The following is a 21740-nucleotide window of genomic DNA, read 5'->3' as shown; positions in this document are numbered from 1 at the left end:
AAATTAAAAAGCAAGTGAAAGAAGACAAAGAAAAAAAAATACTATTTAAAGAAATAGTCAAAAGAAAAAATAAACGGAAGTGCAAAGGACACTGTGATAGAAGTAATAAAGGAAAAAAGAGATTGGGTAAGAGACATAATAGAAAAAAAAAAGTGATCTATGGTATCAAAGAGAAACATGGACTAATAAAATTCCAAAGGGAAAAAGAGGAGGAGAATATAGTGATGGAAATACTAAAAGACATACAGGAGGAGGAACAAGGATTTGAAAAGGGAATAGAAGAAATTTACAGGGTGGGAAAATATTCAGAAGAGAAGAATAGACCTCTCAAAGTAAAACTCAATTTGCAGAGGATAGTGGAAGAAATATTAACAAATGCAGGAAGACTAGCAAAAAGTAATGACTATAAAAATTTATGGATAAAAAAGGAACTGAGTGATGAAAAAGGTAAAGAAAAAGCACTAAAAGGAGAAGCAAAGGAAAAGAACAAGAAAAGAATGGATAATTAAAGGAAGAATTTTTTTTGGAGAGTGATGGACGTGAGACTGAGGAAATGGTACTTAAGGGAAAAGGAAATGCAGGAGCAAGAAGAAAGGAAAAAAAAAAAGTAAAAGTAACATATACTACCATAGATGAGTTGATATCAGGAATAGATGCATTGAATGACTATCTGAGACAAGAAAAAACAGATATAATAGGGATTGTGGAGACAAAGTTGAAAGGATCATTACCACCAAATAGTATAGGGCAAGGATTATGTAATTGTTGGATCAGAAACAGAGAAACAAAGCAGGGTGGAGGAGTCGTGTTGCTAACCCAGAAAGGCCTAAATGTGACAAAAATCACAGAAGGAGAGAACAATGTGGAATTGATTATGATAAGAGTTGAAGATAGAGATATAAAAAATAGAAAGTATGGAGTGATTTATGTCCTGCCTAAAACTCATGCATAGAATGAAAGTGAACACTCCAGAATGCTGGTAGACACAAGAAAAACACTAAATGAAATACTAAAGAAGGAAATCTGGTAATTATGGGTGATTTTTAACTCGAAAGGAATATTTTGGGAAGAAATGACTGTGAAAGGTGGAGATCACTGGGGAAACATATTACTGGAAATGACCATTGATTACACATTGACGCAATGGGTCAAGGAAAATACCAGATATAGAAATAATGATGAACCCTCAAGATTGGATTTGATATTCACATCAAAACCCGAAATTGTGGATAAAATCAAATACAAGACACCAATTGGAAAAAGTGATGACATTTGACATACTACTAGAACTAGAATTAAATGAAGAAACATATAGAAATAAACGAAAAACACAGAAAAAGAAGACTAATGTATAACAAGAAAGATTTTGGGAAACTTAGAAAATTCTTTCAAGAAGCAAATTGTGAACAATTTAATAATGAAGAAACTAAGGTGGAAGAGAAATGGACAATTTGGAAGGAAATATATAATGAAGGAGTGGACAAGTATGTACCTAGACAAAAACAGTAAAGGATATACATAAAATCCTGGTACAATAAAAAATGCAGTGAAGCAAAAGACAGAAGAGATAAAGCCTGGAAAAGATGGAGAAATGAATGTGTAAAAATACATAGGGAAGAAAAAAGAAATTATGAAGAGGACATAATAGACACATGTAAAGATCAACTCAAATTATTTTGTAGATATGTAAATGGCAAACTAAAAACTAAATATGAAATACTTAAATTACATCAAGGTAACAGAGAATACACAAGATATAGAAATGGCAGATATTATGACGTTTCGTTTTAATAAAGATGTTTTCAAGAGTAGACTGAAATAACAAAAATTACATAATTGCAATAATGGTGACAAAATTACAAAAGTTACATAAGTACGGTAATGGTGACAATTGTGTACAAGAACAATACTGGTAGAATATATGAGGGATACAATATGAATGCAAATAGATATGATGACAATGGTATAAAATTCAACAGAAGACTCAAATTTAAAGGGATGGGAGAAAAAATGACAAGTCGGGAATGTACGGTATATATACATATATATATATACTTCTGGGTCAGGTGGTCAGACAATGTGATCTCAGAGGTCACGAGGTAAGGGGATGGTGGGGTGGGGGGGTCAGGCGGGTGTGGTTACCGTAGGAGAGAGGAGGAGGGGGAAGGGAAGAGGAGGAAGGGGGTGGTGGTGGAAGGGGATTTTCTTTGATTGCTCCCTCTTCTAGATGTAATGATAAACGACGTCTGACTTTGCATCTAGTAAAACCAATGTAGGTATGGTTAAGAGGCTTACAATCCTCTGAAAAGCAAGTATATTGGTACACTACATTGGTTCTAGATGTGAAGTCTGATCACCTAGAAGAGTTGTTCATCATGATCAGAGAGGAAGTTCTGGGATTTTTATAGTAAATGAGAACTCTGATTTTGTTGTTCTCGCTTGTAGGGAGGCAATTCCTTTGGATGATATCTTTAATTACTTTTTCATCTTTTTTGTAATTATTAGTAAAGGTGTTTCGGTAATATATGTTGATGTAGTTATGATTTTGTGGTGCTTTGATTGTGTGATATGATTCTAGCATCTTGTTGGTAATAGAATCAAAGTCGGTGTTAGAGTACCCATTGTTTGTGAGCATTTGTCTAAGGTGTTGAAGCTCACTGTGTAATGCTTGCCACGAGGAACACACCGATATGGCTCTCTTTACATAGGCTCTTATGACACCTTTCTTGTCAGTGCAGTTAGATCTCTTTAGGGTGGGGGTGAGGTCATGGAGTAGGAGGGTGTGGTGAAGGGGGAGAAGGGGGTGGTGAGGTGGAGGGGGTGGGTGGGATGTGGAGGAAGAAGTTGAAGGACAAAAGGTCATACACTAGGCCCATGTTTTGAGTGAAGAATTAACCCATTAAACTCCGATGACAAGATGTCTTGTCATTTGGTCAAATAAATAAAAAAAAATCATAAAACACCAAAATGTTTGATCAAACATTTTGGTGTTTTATGATTTTTTGTTTTATTTGACCAAATGACAAGACATCTTGTCATCGGAGTTTAATGGGTTAATGGTATGCTACATACCATATTTGGCTTAGTATTAATGGATGGGACCATGTCTCTCCTGCAATTTGCCTCCAGTGGTTGTAGCTGCCTGGGGTCTTTAGTGGGGTTAATCAAAGTTTCTCTACCAATTTCTTGGTTGAGATGTCTGTGGTGTCATATGGTAGCTCTTCCTTGCTGATGCATTGTCATGTATCTGCTGAGGCTGCATCTAATGTGGCCAATGTAGATATTATTATGAGATATACAGTCCTTCGAAGAGCAGTGATATTCCTATACTACATTGGCTATAGATCAGTGCTTATTAACATGAGGTGCACATCCTACAGGTGGGCAATTCAGTTTTTCAGTTGGGCAATATAATTTTTCAGGGGGACAATTGAGGGCAACTGAGGAAGTCTGAGTCAAATTATTATTATTATTATTTTTTTTTTTTTTTATTGATGCCTTGTTCTTTTGAGGTGGTTTTAAACCAAGATTTTATGCTTTTTCAGCTGAAGGGGAGTTTATTTTTCAAATGATAAGAATTATATATCACCACATGGGGGGCACCAGAATTTTAAAGGTGATTAGGTGGAGCATGGCCAAAAAAAAGGTTGAGAACCACTGCTATAGATGTAGTCTCACATTGCCTAAATATAATGTTATTCACTATGCGAAAAGTTCTGGAGATTTTGTGATAAATGAAAATAGATTTTGCAGTCCCTACTTGCAGGGTGCCAATTTCTCTGGATAATGTCTTTGATTGACTTTTTATCTTTCTTGTATGCATCAGTGAATGTGTTACATTAGAATATATTAATGTAATTGTAGGTATATGGTATATCATTTGACTGGACTTTATACAACAAATTACTAGTTAAAAGTAGAAGTATGTGTTAGGATGTCCATTGTCGGTGAGAGTTTGTCATACATGTTTTAAATCACTGTTAAGAGTATTACACAAAGAGAACACCGTTATAGCTCTGTATGTAGGCTCTGATAATACCATTGGAAAAAATCAAAATATGAAAAAGAAGTCGAGACAAGAATACTGTTGTTGTTAATATGTGTGTGTATATACATACATATATACATATATATATATATATATATATATATATATATATATATATATATATAATTTTAATAGATTCAGTCTTGCTGAAGTTCTCATGCTAATGCCACATATTTTACAAATTAGGTCATTATTTTATTCATTGCAATATCTAACAAAGTATTATCCAAAAATATTCATGATCACATATTTTATATTCCTTCCAATTCATCTCTTTGCAGGTGAAGTCTCCCACCAGGAATAAGTTATCTTTGTGTTCATTCTCCTTAGGAGGAGAGACAGTGTATTCAGCTCTTTAGTTTGATATTTGTTTTCTGGAAGTTTATTTCAGCTTATTCAGAAAATTCTAATTCCTTCCTTATTCAAGCAGGGAAGCCTTTAAAGTCTTTCACATGGTTTTCTGGTGTAAACAAAGATGCTTGTCAGCATACACTTTCTTGGTTTGGGATATGTTGAGCATATTCCTTACAACAATCCTCTTGGTAGCCCTCAAACCATAAATGGAAGCTTCTATTTTAATGAAGTAGAATGACACAACAACAGCTAATATTTCAATGAAGTAGAATGACCCACACACGCCTTTCCAGTGCCTTATAATTGTCATACACATGACACAGATGCATAAAAGGCTATGTTCCTCAGGAGCTTCAGTGCATTGTGAGAATATTTCAATCACTGTCTTGGATGGTAGGATGAGTGAAGTCAGGTCCTGTGTGAAAAGATGTAGGAAATACAGTTGAAGCTAAAAGAGATATTTGGACATGTGTGAGGACTGAATACCATCCTCTTTGAGCTGCACCTCTAGTTGGATGTAAGGGTATTAATATATTTTGCACGTGGGTGGCAGGGAGATTATTCCGAGACCCAGCTCACTTCCAGGTTCCCAACATTGACCTGAGATACTATTAAAATACACTAAGGGAATTCTAACATAACACTAATAATATGCATTTTATCTTTTTAGGTACAAGAAGGCAGAATGCCAGATACCTCAATGAACAGGGAAAATCTTTTAAATAAAAATATCAACACAAGACAAGAAAATAGTATGAAGGACATAGGACCTGATGCTGCACGTTCTCACAAATCACCTGTAATAACTGCTGACACAAATGGTTTTAAATGTGGACTGAGTTCTGCCACATTTACCCATTCATCTGAATTGAAGGCTCATATTAACACAGGTGAAAGGCCTCACAAATGTAGTCATTGTGAGTCTTCATTTACTTGGCCTGGTGATCTGCAGAGACATTTACGGACCCATACAGGTGAGAAGCCGTATGAATGTACAATATGTAAAGCTGTGTTTTCTGAGTCGGGTAATTTGAATGTTCATGTAAGGACTCATACAGGTGAGAAGCCTTATGAATGTACCACTTGTAAGACGGTGTTTTCTCACTTGAGCAATTTGAAGCGTCATGTAAGAACCCATACAGGTGAAAAGCCTTATGTGTGTACAGTTTGTCAAGGTTCTTTTCTTAACCCAAGTCATTTGACAGAACACATGAGAACTCACACTGGCGAAAAGCCTTTTCAATGTACTGTTTGTGAGGCCTCGTTTTCACACTCACGGAGTTTAAAGTTCCATATAAGGACCCACACCGGCGAGAAGCCTTTCCAGTGTACAGTATGTCGGGCTTCTTTTACACGGTCAGGTAATTTAAAGCGGCATATGATGACTCATACTAATGAAAAGCCTCATATGAGGGCCAATACTGATGAGAAGTGTTATGCATCTACTGTTCATCAGTCTTCCTTTTCCCAGGGAGGTAGTACAAAGTGTTGTATGAGGACTCACTCAAGTGGGAAACCTTTCAAGTGTGACCATTGTACCTTGTCATTTCATCAAGCTTCAGAGTTGAAGAGCCATGTGAAAACTCATGTAGTTTTAAGCAATGTTCATGGCCATGAAGCTGCTGACAAGTTTGTTTCACATGAAAACAAATCCATTGGTACTTCAGACATGTCCAGTCATCATGTTTGGGACATGTCACGTGCAAGTACCGTATTGTATTCTCAGGAAGAGGTCAAGAAGGAACCGAATGTGACTCAAAGTTCATGTGGTCTTTCAGTATCTGAAGAAAACATGGAAATAAAAATTGAGGAACATGATCTTGACTTAGAGATGATTGCAACAGTTGAACAAGACTTGTTTGATGGTTAATATGGCAATGATGTGGTTAATGAAACTTTGTGTGTCTTATAAAAATACAAGTAAACCATTCTCATATGTAGTATTATTGCACCCAAATACAGTCATTAGAATCAACAAGTCCTTGTGATGGAGTTGTTGTTTCCTGATAACTCATGTTGAAGGAAATGTAAGTCAAAGTAGAGGAAGATAATGTTGAGTAGTAAATGGATAAGTTAGCAAATGAGAATTGTGTAACTATTTGTGTAAGAATAAATGAATACTTCATCAAGAATTGTTTTTATATAACATGTAAAATATTTTCCTGACAATTTATTATTGGATATATATATACAAGAAGTATTGATACAAATTTCTTGTATAGATTCATAGCAAATGACACCTAAATTTTTTCAAGTGAATGGTATGAGTGTGCATTTGTAAAGGGAAGGTCATTGAACTGTCAAGAAGAAAAATTATTTTCAAAGTTCTAAAATTTATTGACCTCTTCCATATCAGAGAAAGGTCTATGATCTGTCTTGTATTAGTGTGGGACTCAGTCACCAGTGTGTGGAATAAATACTTGGGTCTAATTCAAAGACCAAATGTCAGCCTTTCACAAGGAGATGAGCCTATATGCTCTGAGTAAACAAGTTTAAACAAAAGAATCTTGTAGTCAAAGGGCAAGAAGTATACATATGTGTATATATATATATATATATGTATATATATATATATATATATATATATACATATATATATATATATATACATATATATATATATATGTTCACTATAAACCCACTATCGGAGAAATAATAACGGAAGTACAGGGAAACTGTATATTTCGACTACTATCTGTAGTCCTCTTCAGCAGAATGCTTACAAGAAGTTAAGGTACAAGTATATATGAGGAAGTGAGGGGTACATAAAAGGGGATGGGGAAAGTGGGGGGACTCAGGTTACATGCCCTTGAAATGGTTGGGTCAAGGAAGGACAGTTGGTGGTATTTTGTCCAACCGCTCTTGACATTAATTTGTTGACCGCTAACTTCGTAATCTGGGGGCCACTGACCTATTGAGCAGTCGGACAAAATACCACCAACTGTCTTTCCTTGACCCAACCATTTTAAGGGCATGTCACCTGAGTCCCCCCACTTTCCCCATCCCCTTTTATGTACCCCTCACTTCCTCATATATACTTGTACCTTAACTTCTTGTGAGCATTCTGCTGAAGAGGACAACAGATAGTAGTCAAAATATACAGTTTCCCTGTACTTCCGTTATTTCTCCAATAGTGGGTTTATAGTGAACATTTACAAATGTGTTATAATATACCATTATATATGTATGTATATTCTTTTAGGACTGGAAATACTGAATATTATACTATAACACCTACTTTCTATGTCACACATACACACACACACATCCACGTCGGTCGAAGTGACAATGAAGTTTGGAACTCCAGGAAAACTTGAAGTTTCACCGATATCAACAACAAGGGAGTACCTTTGTTGTATTTATAGGAAAGGGGAAAGCTCGTGGTGTAGTGGGAAGGTGAAGAAAAAGGAGAAAGAGAGGGATTTCCAAGGAAAATGGAAGGAAATGAAGAAGGGGGTGAACGGGCCCTGGATGTTGGAAGGGGTGTAAACAAAAGAGGTGCAGAACACACAGACGAGGAAGAACAAGGAAGCAGAAGTGTCAAAAGCAGAAATATTGATAATAGCAACTGAATGGAAAGAGAAAATAACTGTTGTTATGAATTTAATGAGAGAGAAGGTGGCACCCTCCCCCGACTAATAAATCTAGAGAAGCTAAGAAAAAAATGAACGAAGCACTAGTTACCCAAAGAGTTGATAAACTGGAAGAACTGAAGAAGGAGAATCAAAACCTAACTAAAGAAATGGAAGAATTAAAAAGACAGTTAAAAGAAGTAAAAGGTGAGAATGATGAATTAATTAATAATAATAAAGAGAATAAAGGGTCCATAGCAAAAGAGGTACAGGGTTGGAGAAAAGTCCAAGATAAGAACAAAATTGTATTTAGAGATATAGTGACACGGCTGATAAAAGAACAAACTAAGGACACAGTTATTAAAGTGATGAGAGAAGAGGAGAATATAATAAGAGACTTATCTACTACATAGTCCATTAACGCTCTATTACCCTTCCATCCACCACCCTCTCCTATGAGTAATTATGCATAACTTTCTTCCTAAACTGTATTTGCTATCATCAACTCTCTAGACACATCTTCACCATCAACTCTCCAGCACGATTCTTTCCTGGAACTCGACATTTCCCAACCACTCCGTTTATTGGTTCACTTCCTACTATAGCATTAAGGTCTCCCAAAACTACTACATTGACGTTTCTCCCTAATCCCTCTATGCACATTGTAATCTATAAAAAAAAAAACTCCCTTCTACACTCTTCACACTACAAGGCCCATATGCACTTACAAAAACCCACATCTCCTTTCCCAGTTTCACCTTCATCCACATTAATCTTGAAGAAACCTCCTCCTACTCCACTACACGTTTACCTATCTCTTCACTTACTAGAATAGCCACTCCTTCCCTCCCTCGCCCTCTCTTCACTCCTGAGAACCTGAACCTCGCAACTACACTCGCCCCTCCCTCTCAACTTAGTTTCACTCAAAGCCAACACATCCATCTTTCTTCTCACAAACATACTGCCTATTTCTTCCCCTTTACTCTCATCTGCACTACATCCACGCACATTAAAAGACCCAAACCTTAGTGTACTGGTTGGAAAACTCCTAGACCCTCATATGCGGTTTTTTTTTTTTTTTTTTTTTTTTTTTTTTTGTTTTTTTTTTTTTTTTTTTTTTTAGGAATGTCCCTTGTGGGATTACAGGGAGAAGGATGCCTAGTTCTAATCCCCGTCCCGTTTTCTCGCCTCTTACGATTCAAGTGGGAATACTTGGTGGCAGCATTCTATCCCTCACCACAGGGTAGGCGAAAAAAGGAAATGAATATTCACAGAAATGGTGCAGGACAGTAACAAGGGGTTGGGGGTTAGGATAACGGAGGACAGTCGCAGTATAATAAAAGTGTCATCATTTCTCTGTGAACAAATTTCTCTTCTATCACACACAAAATTATGTGTGGCTCTGATCCGGAGGGGCGCCCCATATAGACCCTAAAGTATCAACTGCAGGCTACTTTGCCACAATAACATGCAGCCAATACCCCAGACGGGGGATGACACACATATTTGATACACAGGTGGAGTAGAGTATTCGATATTAAAAAAAAAAAAAAAAAAAATGCAAGACCCTTAAGTGTCCTTCAATAGTTCCTTATTGGCTAAAGAAAATCGCCTTGCGTGTGGTCCTTAGGGTGTAGGGGGGTATTTGGCCGCATTAGTCTCACGCCAAATTAGTGCGAACGGCTGGCAGTACTTGAGTAAAATAGTCAGAATCACGTACAGGTGCCAGACAGTTGGTGGTGTCGAGGTGAACTGCTCAATTTACTTCGAAGGACCCACCGTCGCTGTTGACATAATGGGGACCAACGTAAGTACAAGTTCTGAAACATCGAACAACCTGATACTGTACATCAAACGTAGGAGAAAGCGTGCAATTGGGTAATGCCGCTCAGCACATATGAGAGTAGAAGTCATAGGTGAACATCAGTATTGTCTATCAGCTAAGTAATACCAGAGCATCGATGCTTCAATGTAAACAATGCGCCACGCAGAGAATCCGCCACAGCATTACGTTATGTTACAGTGGCCTTCTCCCCTCCTATATCAAATGCTCCAAAATAAACATGTACTCCAGCTGAACTAAATCACTTCAACTATTTGGTAAAAGTTTTAAAACTTCAGAATTCAATTGTTAAGCAAAATTGAGGACGGCACAATCGTATGGTCAGTGTATCACCCGAAACATGGGCTGGCGTATTTTACCCACGGATTCAGAAATAACCAACACCGACTTTTTTTTTTTTTTAATCACAGTTGCATTTGATTGTGAAGAAAACAGTCTTTCGACGTACGATCTTGTGTTGATTAACTTTTGTTCTGGGAATTTTGCTTAAAGGTCATTTGAAGTCGGACAATTACGGCGAGTATTCTTTCCTTCTACTGTTTTAGAATTATTTGGTAACAATGGAGAGAAATAAAAGTAAAACTTGAAAAAGAACTCTATAGGTTATTTTGTGTCGAAATAATATTTTGCTTAAATATTATTACAGATTTCAATAAATTTAGTTTTTGCATCAGAAACCACTAATTTTTTCATCCCCTAACCCAACAGTCTAGGGGATCATATTGGAAAATCAGCATTTTGGGTGGAAGCAGACAAGTAGAACGAGATTTCCAAATTGTTGAAGCATGGAAGATGCTTTTTTTTCTACTGGAATCTGACATAACACAACCTAATCTGACCTGACCTAACCTCATGTGATGTTTGAATTACCCATGCGCAAACATCCATCTTTCACTTTTTTTTTCTATTCAGAGTTGTAGAGGTGTAGCAATATTCTTCACTCTCAATTTCATTTTAATATTTCCCTGCTCAGTCTGTGATTTCTGTCTCCATTCCAGAAGTTTAGTATTTTGAATTCAAATACTTCCTGGGATTTTTCCTATGGGGATGTTATGATAAATGACAACATATATTTTGCTGTCCTCACTTATAGTGTGGCAGTTTCTTTGGATGTCTTTCAATGCTTTTTTATCTTTTTGATATGCATCATTTTAATTCACTTTGAAGAGTATTCCACAAAGGACACACCATTATAAATCTATGTAGGCTCTGATAACTCCATTAGAAAAATTCATAATACAAAAAGGAAGTTGGAGAACTACAGGAATGCTGACGCTTTTTACACATTATATATAAATATACATATATATATATATATATATATATATATATTTATATATATATATATATATATATATATATATATATATGTATATATATACATATACAGTTTAATGAAGTGTCTTCTTTTGCTCATCACATATTTTACTAATTAGGTCATTCTTTTCTCCATTACAGTAACAAAATATTATCCAAAAATATTCACAATCACATATTTTACATTCCTTCCAATTCACCTCTTTGCAGGTGAAGTCTCCCACCAGAAGTATGTTATCATTTTGTTCATTCTCTTTAGGAGGAGAGACATGCATGACAGGTATTGACTCCACTTGAAGCCCATGTCCTGAGAACACTTTTTTTTTTTTTTTTTTTTTTTTTCTTACTCTAATTTTTATTTTTGGGTTTATTGTCTCAGCCCTACATTTGCCCAGTAACGTTTATCTACATTTGTCATTCTGACAACCATCATTTAGCTTCCCATTTTGTTATCACTGTCATTACTTTTTGTCATATATCCACAGGAGGTAATATGAGGGGGAAACAAGGGTGTTGGATGGGAGTGGGTGTGTACCTTTGACTTGGTTAACTCCCTTATATGGTAGAAGAAGCTTTAGGTGTATAGATAGGTAGATATATCTAGACAAGACCTAAAGTTAAACATCTTCATTCTAGTCAAGCATATTTAAGTCATCATCCAGAATTAACAAGTATGGGTGTAATTTCTTTTGATATTAATATGGTTTTTAGGTGGGTGGTAAGGTAATTATTCTGTCCACCTTACAGGAACACTTCCAGGTACCCACCATTGGTCAGAGCTACTGTAAAAATACATTGAGAGAATACTTACATGTAGCAGTGGCATTTTCCCCTTTACAATGAAGGTAGCCAAAGTCAAAGACATAAATCAACTCCCACACACTTCATCCCCACCTACTCCACTCCCATCCACCACCCCTCCCTCCCTCCCTCTTTTCTTAGCTCCTGGATAATGGTTCATCCCTACATAACACATAATAATAATAGGCATTCTATCTTTTTAGGTGCAAGAAACCAAAATGCATTCCTCCTTAAACAGAGGAAATCTTTTGGACAGAAGTATCAACACAAGAAAGGAAAATAGTATGAAAGCCACAGAATCTGATGCTGCATGTTCCCCCAAATCACCTGTAAGAAGAAGAGATAACAAAAAGGCTTTCACATGTGGACTGTGTTCTGCCACATTTACCCACTCTTCTACTTTGAAGGCTCATATTCACATTCACACAGGCGAAAGGCCTCACAAATGCAGACATTGTGAGTCTTCATTTATTCAGCTTAGTAGACTGCAGAGACATTTAAGGACACATACAGGAGAGAAGCCTTTTGAATGCACAACTTGTAAGGCTGTATTTTCTGAGTCGAGTAATTTGAAGCGTCACGTAAGGATTCATACAGGTGAAAAGCCTTATGAGTGTACACTCTGTCCGGCTGCATTTTCTCACTCGAGTCATTTGACAGAACACAAGAGAAATCATACAGGTGAAAAGCCTTATCGATGTACTTATTGTGAGGCATCGTTTTCCCACTCTAGTGGTTTGAAGCGTCACATAAGGACTCATACTGGTGAAAAGCCGTATCAGTGTACAGTTTGTCAGGGTTCTTTTATTACCTCGGGTCATTTGACAGAACACATGAGGACTCACACAGGAGAGAAGCCTTTTAAATGTAGTAATTGTAAGGCTTCATTTTCCCAGTCACACAGTTTGAAGTCCCACATGAGGACTCATACTGGTGAGAGGCCTTTCCAGTGCACAGTTTGCCAGGCATCCTTTACAAGGTCAGGTAATCTGAAGCGGCATATGACGACCCATGCCAATGAAAAGCCTCGTAGGAGGACCAATACTGATGAAAAGCCTTATGCAACTGCTGTTCATCAGTCTTCCTTTTCCCAGGAACAAGGTAGTACAAAGTGTTGTATGAGGACTCGCTCAAGTGGGAAAACTTTCAAGTGTGACCATTGTACCTTGTCATTTCATCAATCTTCAGAGTTGAAGAGCCATGTGAAAACTCATGCAGTTTTAGGCAATGTTCATGGACATGAAGCTCCTGACAATTTTGTTTCACATGAAAACAAATCCATTGGTGCTTCAGATGTGTCCAGTCATCATGTAGGGTACATATCACGTGCTTGTACTATATTGTATTCTCAGGAAGAAGTCAAGGAGGAACCAAATGTGACTGAAAGTTCATATGGTCTTTCAGTATCTGAAGAAAATATGGAAATTAAGATTGAAGCACACGACCTTGACTTAGAGATGACTGCAACAGTTGAACAAGACTTGTTTGATGGCTAATGTGGTTAATGAAATTTTGTGTGAGTCTTACAGAAATACAAGTAAATTATTCTTTTATTTAATACTACTGCACCCAAATATATTAATTAGAAACAATAAGTCCACTTGTAAGGGAATTGTTGGTTGTTTCCTGATAAATAATGTTGAGATGTAATTCACAGTAGAGGAAGATGATGTCGAATAGTAAATGGTTAAGTTAGCAAATGAGAATTGTGTAACTTTTCCTTTAAGAAAAAATGGATACTTTAGCAAGGCTCAATTTTGAGAAAAATATTTTATATTACATGTAAAATATTTTCTTGGCAATTTGTCATCAGATATATACAAGAACAATCCTGATGTGAATTTCTAGTTTAGATTAATAGCAAATGACAACTCTTTCTATATTAGAAAAAAGTTCTATGATCTGTCTTGTATTAGTGTGGGACTTTCTCAGTCACCAGCTTATAATAATGGAAGATGGGGCCAGCTGCCAGTTGTCAGCTCTCTTGGTGAGAAAAGGTGGAGGAAATAGTTGGAATGTGCAGGTTTATTGTAAGAGAAAAGCAGAGTAATAAATTGATAAATTGATGTTTGGGGTGAATTGTGAATGCCTGTTTAAAAATTCTGAGACATCATCCCACATAAAAAGACTGCTGTGGAATCTTGAAAACAATGGAGCGGGGGCTCAAAAGTACCATACTGAAATGAATAGATGACTTCATACTGATAAGACGAGTGTCAAAAATTGTAGTGGCATTAGTCTTGTGTAATCTGTCAGTAAGAGAAAATAGGTGGTTATATAAACATGTTTACAGATAAATGTAACAACTTACATCCAGATTTATAGGAAACCTGCACCTTCATAACACCTGGCAACTTTGGACTGATGTCTTCATTGTATTAGTGTGGGACTGTTTCAATATTAGCCATTTGTAGTAGCCATAATGTTTCAGCTTTCCTAGTGAGAGAAGGTGGCAGAAATACCTGGGCCCAATAAGACCAAATATTAGTCTTTCAGATGGAGGTGAGGATGTTGACAAGTTTTGAATAAGGATCTCAGGGAGATGATGCTGTAAGACCATCTCATGCAGGTACCATCTCACATAAGTATTTGCATATAACATCAAAATACTGGAGTAGAAAGTTAAAACTGCTCTGAGAAAATGAGTTTGATTACAAGAATCTTCTAGTCAAAAGCTTATTTATTTATTTATATATTTTTTAAGACTGAAAATACTGATGATTATGCTATGATACTCTCTTTCTCTGTCTTGCAACATACACACAAATCAGAAAATAGGAAACAGTGGTAAAAAACTATCTTGAGGTCTTAATCAGGGATACTCTATGACCTGAAAGTCATAAAAAGTAAATAACAGGATAAACCCTTTAACTGTTGAAAAATTTAAGAGTGGCATTTCATTGCAAGAAAGAAAATAATAACAAAGAATTATAATAAGAATAATTAAGAAAAGTTTTGTTACAAAATAGGACGAGAAAAGCATATGAGAGATACAAAGAGAAAAGAAGTAAACCATAAGATAAAGGAGAGCAGGTTTGAAATTGGGTAAGAATATGATAAAAAAAAAATTGAAAGTAATAGATGTTTTGGAAATCAAGAGAGGAAGAAGATAATCAAGTAAGAGAAGAAAAGGTAAAAGGTGCAGATGGAGAGATGGTAATGGAAGAGGAGGCAGTAAGAGGATGGGCAGAGCATTTTAGTGAGTTGCTAAATGTAAAGGAAGATAGGGAGGGAAACGTAGTTGTAGTGGGAAGTGCAAAGAAAATGAAAATGATAAGTGAGGAAAATGGAGGAGAAATAAGGAAAGGTGAGGTGAAGGTAGTTGTTAAGATGATGAGAGCAGATAAGGCACCTGGGTTGGATGGGTATCATGCAGAATGTCTAAAAAAGGGAGATATAGTGATGGTGGAATGGCTAGTGAGGTTATCTAATGTTTGTTTAAAAGAGGGTAGAGTACCAGAGGACTGGAGGAGTACCTATATAATTCCACTGTACAAGGAAGAGGGGGACAAGTGTGAGTGTAGTAGTTTGAGAGGGATCAGTTTGTTGAGTGTAGTTGAGAAGGCTTATGGGAGGATTTTGATTGAGGATTAGGAGAGGAACAGATGAAGTAATTGGTAAGGAATAGTGTGGGTTTAGGATAGGTATGGGTTGTGTGGATCAGATTTTTGTGGTAAGACATATGTGAGAAAGCTGTAGGAAAAGGTAAGGATGTTTTTTTGGGCTTTTATGGATTTGGAAAAGGCTTATGACAGGGTAGACAGGAAGGCACTATGGGAGGTATTGCAGATATATAGGATAGAAGGAAAACTGTTAAGAGCAGTTTAGTTTTTACGGGATTAGTACAGCCTGTGTTAGAATTAGAAATGGAGAGAGTGAGTAGTTTGAGTTAAAAGTGGGAGTTTGCCATGGATGTGTTATGTTGCCATGGCTGTTGAATTTATACATGGATAGGGTGGTGCAAGAGGTAAACGCAAGGGTAATGGGTCAGGGATTAGAGATGGTTAAAGAAAATGGAGAAAAGTGGGAGATAAGCCAGTTTTTGTTTCCTGGGATTACTGTGCTTGTGGCAGGATCATAGGAGGGATTGAGGAAGTTAATGACAGAGTTTGGGAAGGTGTATGAAAGAAGGAAGTTGAAGATAAATGTGGGTAAATGTAAGGTGATGAGATGTACAAGGGGAGAAAGTGGCGGCAGACTGGAGGAAGTAGATAGTTTTAGATACTTGGGTGCAAATGTGACAGGAAAGGGAGGAGTAGAGGTGGAGGTAGTGTGAAGATTGAGAGAAGCAAACAAATGCCTTGGGGGATTGAAAAGTGTAATGAGAAATAGACATTTGGGAATAGATGCTAAGAGGAGATTGTATGGCGTGATTGTGCCAACAGCACTGTATGGGGCAGTAACATGGAACATAAAAGAGGGGGAGTTTGAATGTGTTAGAGATGAGGTGCCTGAGAAGTATGATAGGGGTTACTAGGTTGGATAGAGTGAGAAACTAAGTGAAGAGGAGGACAGGGGTGGAAAGGGAGTCGGGAGATAGGGTTGATGAAAGAGTAATGGGATGGTTTGGACACATGAAAAGAATGAGTGAAGAAAGATTAGTAAAAGAGATATGGAAGGGAGAGGTGGAAGGAGTGAACATGAGAGGGCGACCAAGGATGAGATGGATGGATGGGGTGAAGGGGGCTTTGGGGAAGAGGGGAATGTCTGTTGAGGAAGGGAGAAGACAAAAGACTAGGAAGAATGGAGAATGGTTCTGTATGGATAATGTGATGTATGGAAGGGAGTGGGTGGGGGTAAAAGAGTATGTGTGAAAAATAATTTGATGCAGCCTGAGTCGAGTAATTTAAAGCGTCATACAAGGACTCACACAGGTGAGAACCCTAAAAAATGTATTGCTTGTAAGTGTAAGAGGCCGGTAGAAGTAGACATTTAAGGTAGATCGGAAGTAGATCGAGGCGGCAGAAGGACTGGAAGGAAATTTTATAGTCTTTTTATTAGGATGTTATGATACAACGGCCGACAGGCGTCAAGGATAGCTGAGTCAGACTCGCGCCTTGTATATAGTTAAAAGTGCTGAGTGTAGGTTGAATGAGAGTGTCGCCTGGTGTTCGCATTATTATTAGAGGTGATTGATTATAAACTGTAAGCGGACAAGCCATTTTTGTTACGACATAATGCTTACATTGTAACATAGTTTAGAAGAGTATAACAGCCTCTCTAATTGGAGAAAAAGGTGGAGGAGAAAAATCATTGGTGCAGAAAGGAAAAGTCACGCCCTTATGGTGTGGCACTTGTTTGAGAAGTAAAAGACTATTGGATGAATGAAAGAGTGATGTCAGAACGAAGGTGGCTTGACGTGATGTAGAGAGTTCCTGCTGGGATTCTCGAGGTGTACTGACTTAGACCAACAAGCATCAGAGAAAAAACTACACCTATTTTATTCACCCCTCAAGTACTACTTAGAACAAAGAGAATAGAAACGCTCTGAGAGGAGACGACGGGGGGTGACAGCAAGGCTGTTTTCTAAATTGATGTGGTCACCAATTAAGTGAAACGGCCTTGTAGTGGATGAGTTGTGACTTGCTGCATTGCTTCTGACCCAGGGCAGTAGGCAGGATACAGGGACGACCCGTCATCCATGAGGAACTAAGATGAGAAGGAAGAAAGGGTGGTGGATTGGAGTAGAATGGGTGGGAGTGGGAATATGTCTTGATTTTGGCTACCTCCCTGTTAAGGGGAAAAAAGCTCTTGGTATATAGACCGACAATCAAACTGTTCTCTTGTAATACTACTTGTCCCCAATATAGTGATTAGAATCAATAAGTAGTAATGTGAGGGATATATTCTTTCCTGATAACTCATGTTTAAGGCAATCTAAGTCAAAGTAGGGGAAAGTGATGTTGGTAAATGGTTGAATTAGCAAATGAGTATTTGTGTATCTGTTCCTTTAAGAAATAAACTTTGTGAAATGTATTTTCTGGCATACTTATTACATGAACAGCTCTGATGTGAATTGCCAATTCAGGCTGATAAGAACAGAACATAATAAAAGAATGAAGGAGACTGCAAAAGACCATAGATTTTATTACCACCTATCACCCTGCCCATAAAGTTATCTAGCCTCTTACAACAACTGATAGTTTCAGTTCTCACTACATGGTTACTAAGTCTATTCTATTCATTAACCACTTTATTGGTAAACCAGGTCATGCCTGTTTCCTTCTCAAGCCTAAATTTGTTCAAAATTAAATCCTTTACTGTGAGTCCTGCCCTGTTTTTTTAATATGATGACCTTGTCTGTACCCCTGTGATACCTCTTTAAGATAACCCTACACTCTACATCTTTTCACAAAGTGTAGATTAAGGTACCTATTTTCTTTGCAAGGTAAATTTCTGAGCCCATGTATCATTTTGGTCCTTCTCCTCTGCACTGATTCTAGTGAATTAACATCCAATCCACAGGACGGAGACCAAAACTGTACAGGATACTCAAGGATAGATCAAACTAAAGCCAGATAGATTTTGATAACCATACCTGCACTTTTGTAACTGTCCTAGCCATAAATACTAATGCCTTATTACCTGTTCCTGGCGCTAATGGACTATTTCCTGGATTTAAGGTCAGGACTCCCTAGCACTACCTACTCTTTCTTACATTCACTTTTCTCTCAGTTTTCAGTCTTGATAGCAAAAGACACCCATTTTTCGAGTGCCTAATAGGATTGTGCACTTTTGAAAGGGAACAGACTGAACTGTTATTGGAAAATTTATCTTTCAAAGTTCTGATTCCTTTTTCATTAACTCCGTATTAAAGAAGTCTGCCATCCGTCTTGTATTAGGGTGGAACCGTTTCTCAGTCACAAGCCGGTGGTAGTAGCAGGAGAGGGGAGCAGTTGTCAGTTCTTCTGGTTTGAAAAGGTGGAGTCAGAGTTGACAAAGACAAGTTCTGGGCTGTACTTTCCCGGGAGTGAACGCCAAGAGGTCGACGCTAATGTTGTGAAGGACATTCAAGAAGTGTTGGCCCTTTCAATTTTATTACCTGGCATTTATGCAAAGATATTTTAGAGGAAGATAATCGGACACAAGTGCGTTTTACATTATAGAACACCGGGTCAAATGACCATTAAAGGATGTAGGACGAGCTCACGTTAAGAGGTCTTTCTCAGGATCAGAGTCATATCACGATGAGGATTGGTGGTTGGGGGAAACCGGTTACTGTACTCTGCGGGAGTTGATGAATCGAACCTGACGACCTGCCCTGCCCATCCTGTATTTTCAAGTAACCTCTCGATGCCTGGGAGGGACGGCTTCCTTTCTTGACAGTGTAAAGCAGACCAGAGGTGAATGAGAAGTTGTTGTGTTGTTGAGGATGATCGGTGTTTCCGGAAGGGGAACATGTGTGATTTGTGTAGGGTCACTGCTGGAGAAGCAGCAACACAGTATACAGGAGGAGTGCGATCGGGTGCTGCTGTGAACAAAGGTCAGCGGCCGGTAGGAATGAGCGCACTTGTTGCTGCGTGCTTATAATGTGGTGTCCTTGGCAAGACCTGGTCAAGGGAGGTGTATGCGGTTCTTCCCTGCACTCTGAGTCCCCGACGGTTTTGAGACATCGTCTGTTACAGGGGCGCCGAGTCGCCCTGCATCTTCCATTCGTGGTCGCCGGTGGGTGCACGAAGAGGTGAGGCCAGGTGGTCCTGAGGTGTTGGATGGGCCTCTCCTAGTGGGCGCGGATGGTCCGCTGGGCACATTCGGGCACTTTTGCCGCCACTGTGCAGTACAGTTTGGACGGGCTGAAGAGCAGTTCCCCGGGGCATTTGTAGTCCTTCATCTCAAACCCGCCATTCGGCAGTCCCTTGCACACGTAGTACCTGCAAATCAAAGAACGAGCGTGAGTGCGGCACTCTGGTGCCTGCCAAAGGGTGAATTGGCTAGGGACAGGTGGGTTCTGCCAAATGGCCTGCAAGGCGGTATAGAAGGGAGCTACTGGAGGCAATCAGTTGGCAGGTACAGTGACAGACAAAAAGACAAAGGGAGTCCTCTCGTGGGGGTCGATCGATCGCTGGGCTCGAACTCGGGGGCCCATGATGACCCCGAGGGGGAGTTGGCTGTAGGGCAAACAACGACCCCCCGGACCTTTGTCCAAGACGTTTATTTACCCCCAACCATACGACGGGGTAGAGAACTTACTTGGTGCAGTCACCAGGGTAGGGGATGGTGCCCGTCTTGGTACACGTCGGGGTTTCTGGGGACGTGCTGGCGGAAGGGGCGGTGCTGGCGGCGGAGGAGGAAGCGGGAGAGGCGGCGGAGGAGGAAGCGGGAGAGGCGGCGGAGGAGGAGGCGGAGGACGAGGCGGCGGTGGTGGCCTCGGACGAGGCGCCGGTGGTGGCCTCGGATGAAGCGGCGGTGGAGGCGGCGGAAGAATCCGAGCTGGGGGACGACGAGGAGGAGGGGGTGCTGGCTGACGCATCCCGGCTGGACGCGGTGGAAGAAGCCGCGGAGGGGGCGCAGGCGGGGGTCACGCCGAGACTGGCCAGGGCGCACTCTCCCAAGCACTGGACGGAGGCGGACGTAGCCGCGGGCTCGACGCATCCCTTGGCGTCGGAGTCGAAGACCTTGCCGTCTTCGCAGCAGAGGGCTGTGCTTGGAGGGATGTCAGCCCCGACGCACAGCAAATACCTGTTGCACTCGTGGTTGTCCTTGACCATGCCAAACCCTGTGCACTTGGTCTCGCCAGGGTCCTCTGGTGCGTCTTGGCAGTCCTTTGTCTTGTCGTCAAAGATCTTGCCATCGTCGCATGCGGTCTCCTTGGTTGACTCTAGGCCGTTGTCGGTCTCGAAGCAGGTGTAGTAGGCCTTGCAGTCGGGCAGGACCGGGAAGACGCCCATCTCGGTGCATTCCTGCTGGCTGCCGCCGCCGCTTTCTCCCGCCTCCTCGCACTTCTCCTCCTTTGGGTTGAAGACCTTACCCTCGGAGCACGACTTGAGCTCGCCCGAGGGACACAGCAGGTAGCTGCTGGGGTCGAAGGGGTCCGCCACGAAACCTTGGTCTCCAGCTTCGCACTTGCAGTTGTCATCCGCTCGGGTTTGCTGTGCACCACCTGAGGACGCCTCACACTTCGCCTCGGGTTCCTTCCCCTGGCATGTCTGGCCCTGAGGGAGGGAGGAGCCAGGTTTGTTTACAAGGCAGCCGGGAACGCGTCATCTTTATGCGCAGGTGGACAGGGGCACTTACCGTCAACTCGTGGATTCGTTTGGGGACGCTTCATGACTCACCTCGGAACAAGGAGCCTCGTACCCCTTTTTGTCGATGCAGAAAATGACCGTCTTGCAGTTCTTGCACACAGTCTCGCCGTTATTTAGCTCCTCGCAGGGATTCTCCTCCTCTGCGTTCCGAAGCGAGACGTTGGCGACTCTAAGAGGGCGAGAAGGAATGGTACTAGTTATCATCGCTATTATTATCAATATCATCACAAGGCAGCAGGGCAAGTGTGTGACAGGTCAGAACGCTGGCCGCAATGGACTTTATAGGTCTTATGAAAAGAATGATACTGCTCTGAGAGTTTTCCCAGTACGAAGATGCCCAATACCCCTTTCCCCTTTCACGACTGAGGGCGTCTTGTCAAAACCTATCGAAAGTAACCGCATGTGTAGCTCGACCTCCAGTCTGCTGTTCACATTTTGGTAATCGGTGCTCGTTCTGAGCGCCCGATTGGCTCCCAAGAGATGCGTCGCACCTGAGATGCTGGAAGGAGAGCTCCCAGTTGTCGTGCAGGAGGGCCGAGGGTCCCGCCATGGCCTCCTTG

At 39.9% G+C, this 21740-nt stretch overlaps 3 protein-coding genes across 3 annotated transcripts in view; 2 read left to right on the top strand and 1 right to left on the bottom strand.

The window, feature by feature from the left end:
- Window positions 1-6336, top strand: part of LOC143030300 (uncharacterized) — a 28890-nt gene extending 22554 nt beyond the window's left edge. Inside the window, exons 5-6 of the mRNA XM_076193453.1 lie at window positions 4726-4795; window positions 5073-6336. Coding sequence (XP_076049568.1) covers window positions 4726-4795; window positions 5073-6272 — 1270 coding nt within the window. The 3' untranslated portion in view covers window positions 6273-6336. The remainder of the gene's footprint in view (window positions 1-4725; window positions 4796-5072) is intronic.
- A 3343-nt stretch (window positions 6337-9679) lies between these two features.
- LOC143031177 (uncharacterized) lies at window positions 9680-17555 on the top strand. The gene is made up of 2 exons (XM_076194704.1): window positions 9680-9781; window positions 12139-17555. The coding sequence occupies exons 1-2, from the start codon at window positions 9770-9772 to the stop codon at window positions 13429-13431; spliced, it is 1305 nt and encodes a 434-aa protein (XP_076050819.1). The 5' UTR covers window positions 9680-9769; the 3' UTR covers window positions 13432-17555.
- Window positions 17556-19020: 1465 nt separating this feature from the next.
- Window positions 19021-21740, bottom strand: part of LOC143030643 (uncharacterized) — a 2729-nt gene continuing 9 nt past the window's right edge. Inside the window, exons 1-4 of the mRNA XM_076193816.1 lie at window positions 21672-21740; window positions 21211-21349; window positions 20126-21087; window positions 19021-19806 (exon numbers count right to left, since the gene is read on the bottom strand). The exon at window positions 21672-21740 is cut by the window's right edge and continues 9 nt beyond it. Of these exons, the coding sequence (XP_076049931.1) occupies window positions 19656-19806; window positions 20126-21087; window positions 21211-21349; window positions 21672-21730 (1311 nt within the window). The 5' untranslated portion in view covers window positions 21731-21740 and the 3' untranslated portion in view covers window positions 19021-19655. The remainder of the gene's footprint in view (window positions 19807-20125; window positions 21088-21210; window positions 21350-21671) is intronic.

Source organism: Oratosquilla oratoria, chromosome 12 (genome assembly GCF_046742065.1).
Source record: "Oratosquilla oratoria isolate Oo_2021 chromosome 12, ASM4674206v1, whole genome shotgun sequence".
NCBI lineage: Eukaryota > Metazoa > Arthropoda > Malacostraca > Stomatopoda > Squillidae > Oratosquilla > Oratosquilla oratoria.
Note: the sequence above shows the minus strand (reverse complement) of the source record. Positions and strands in the feature narration are given on the sequence as shown.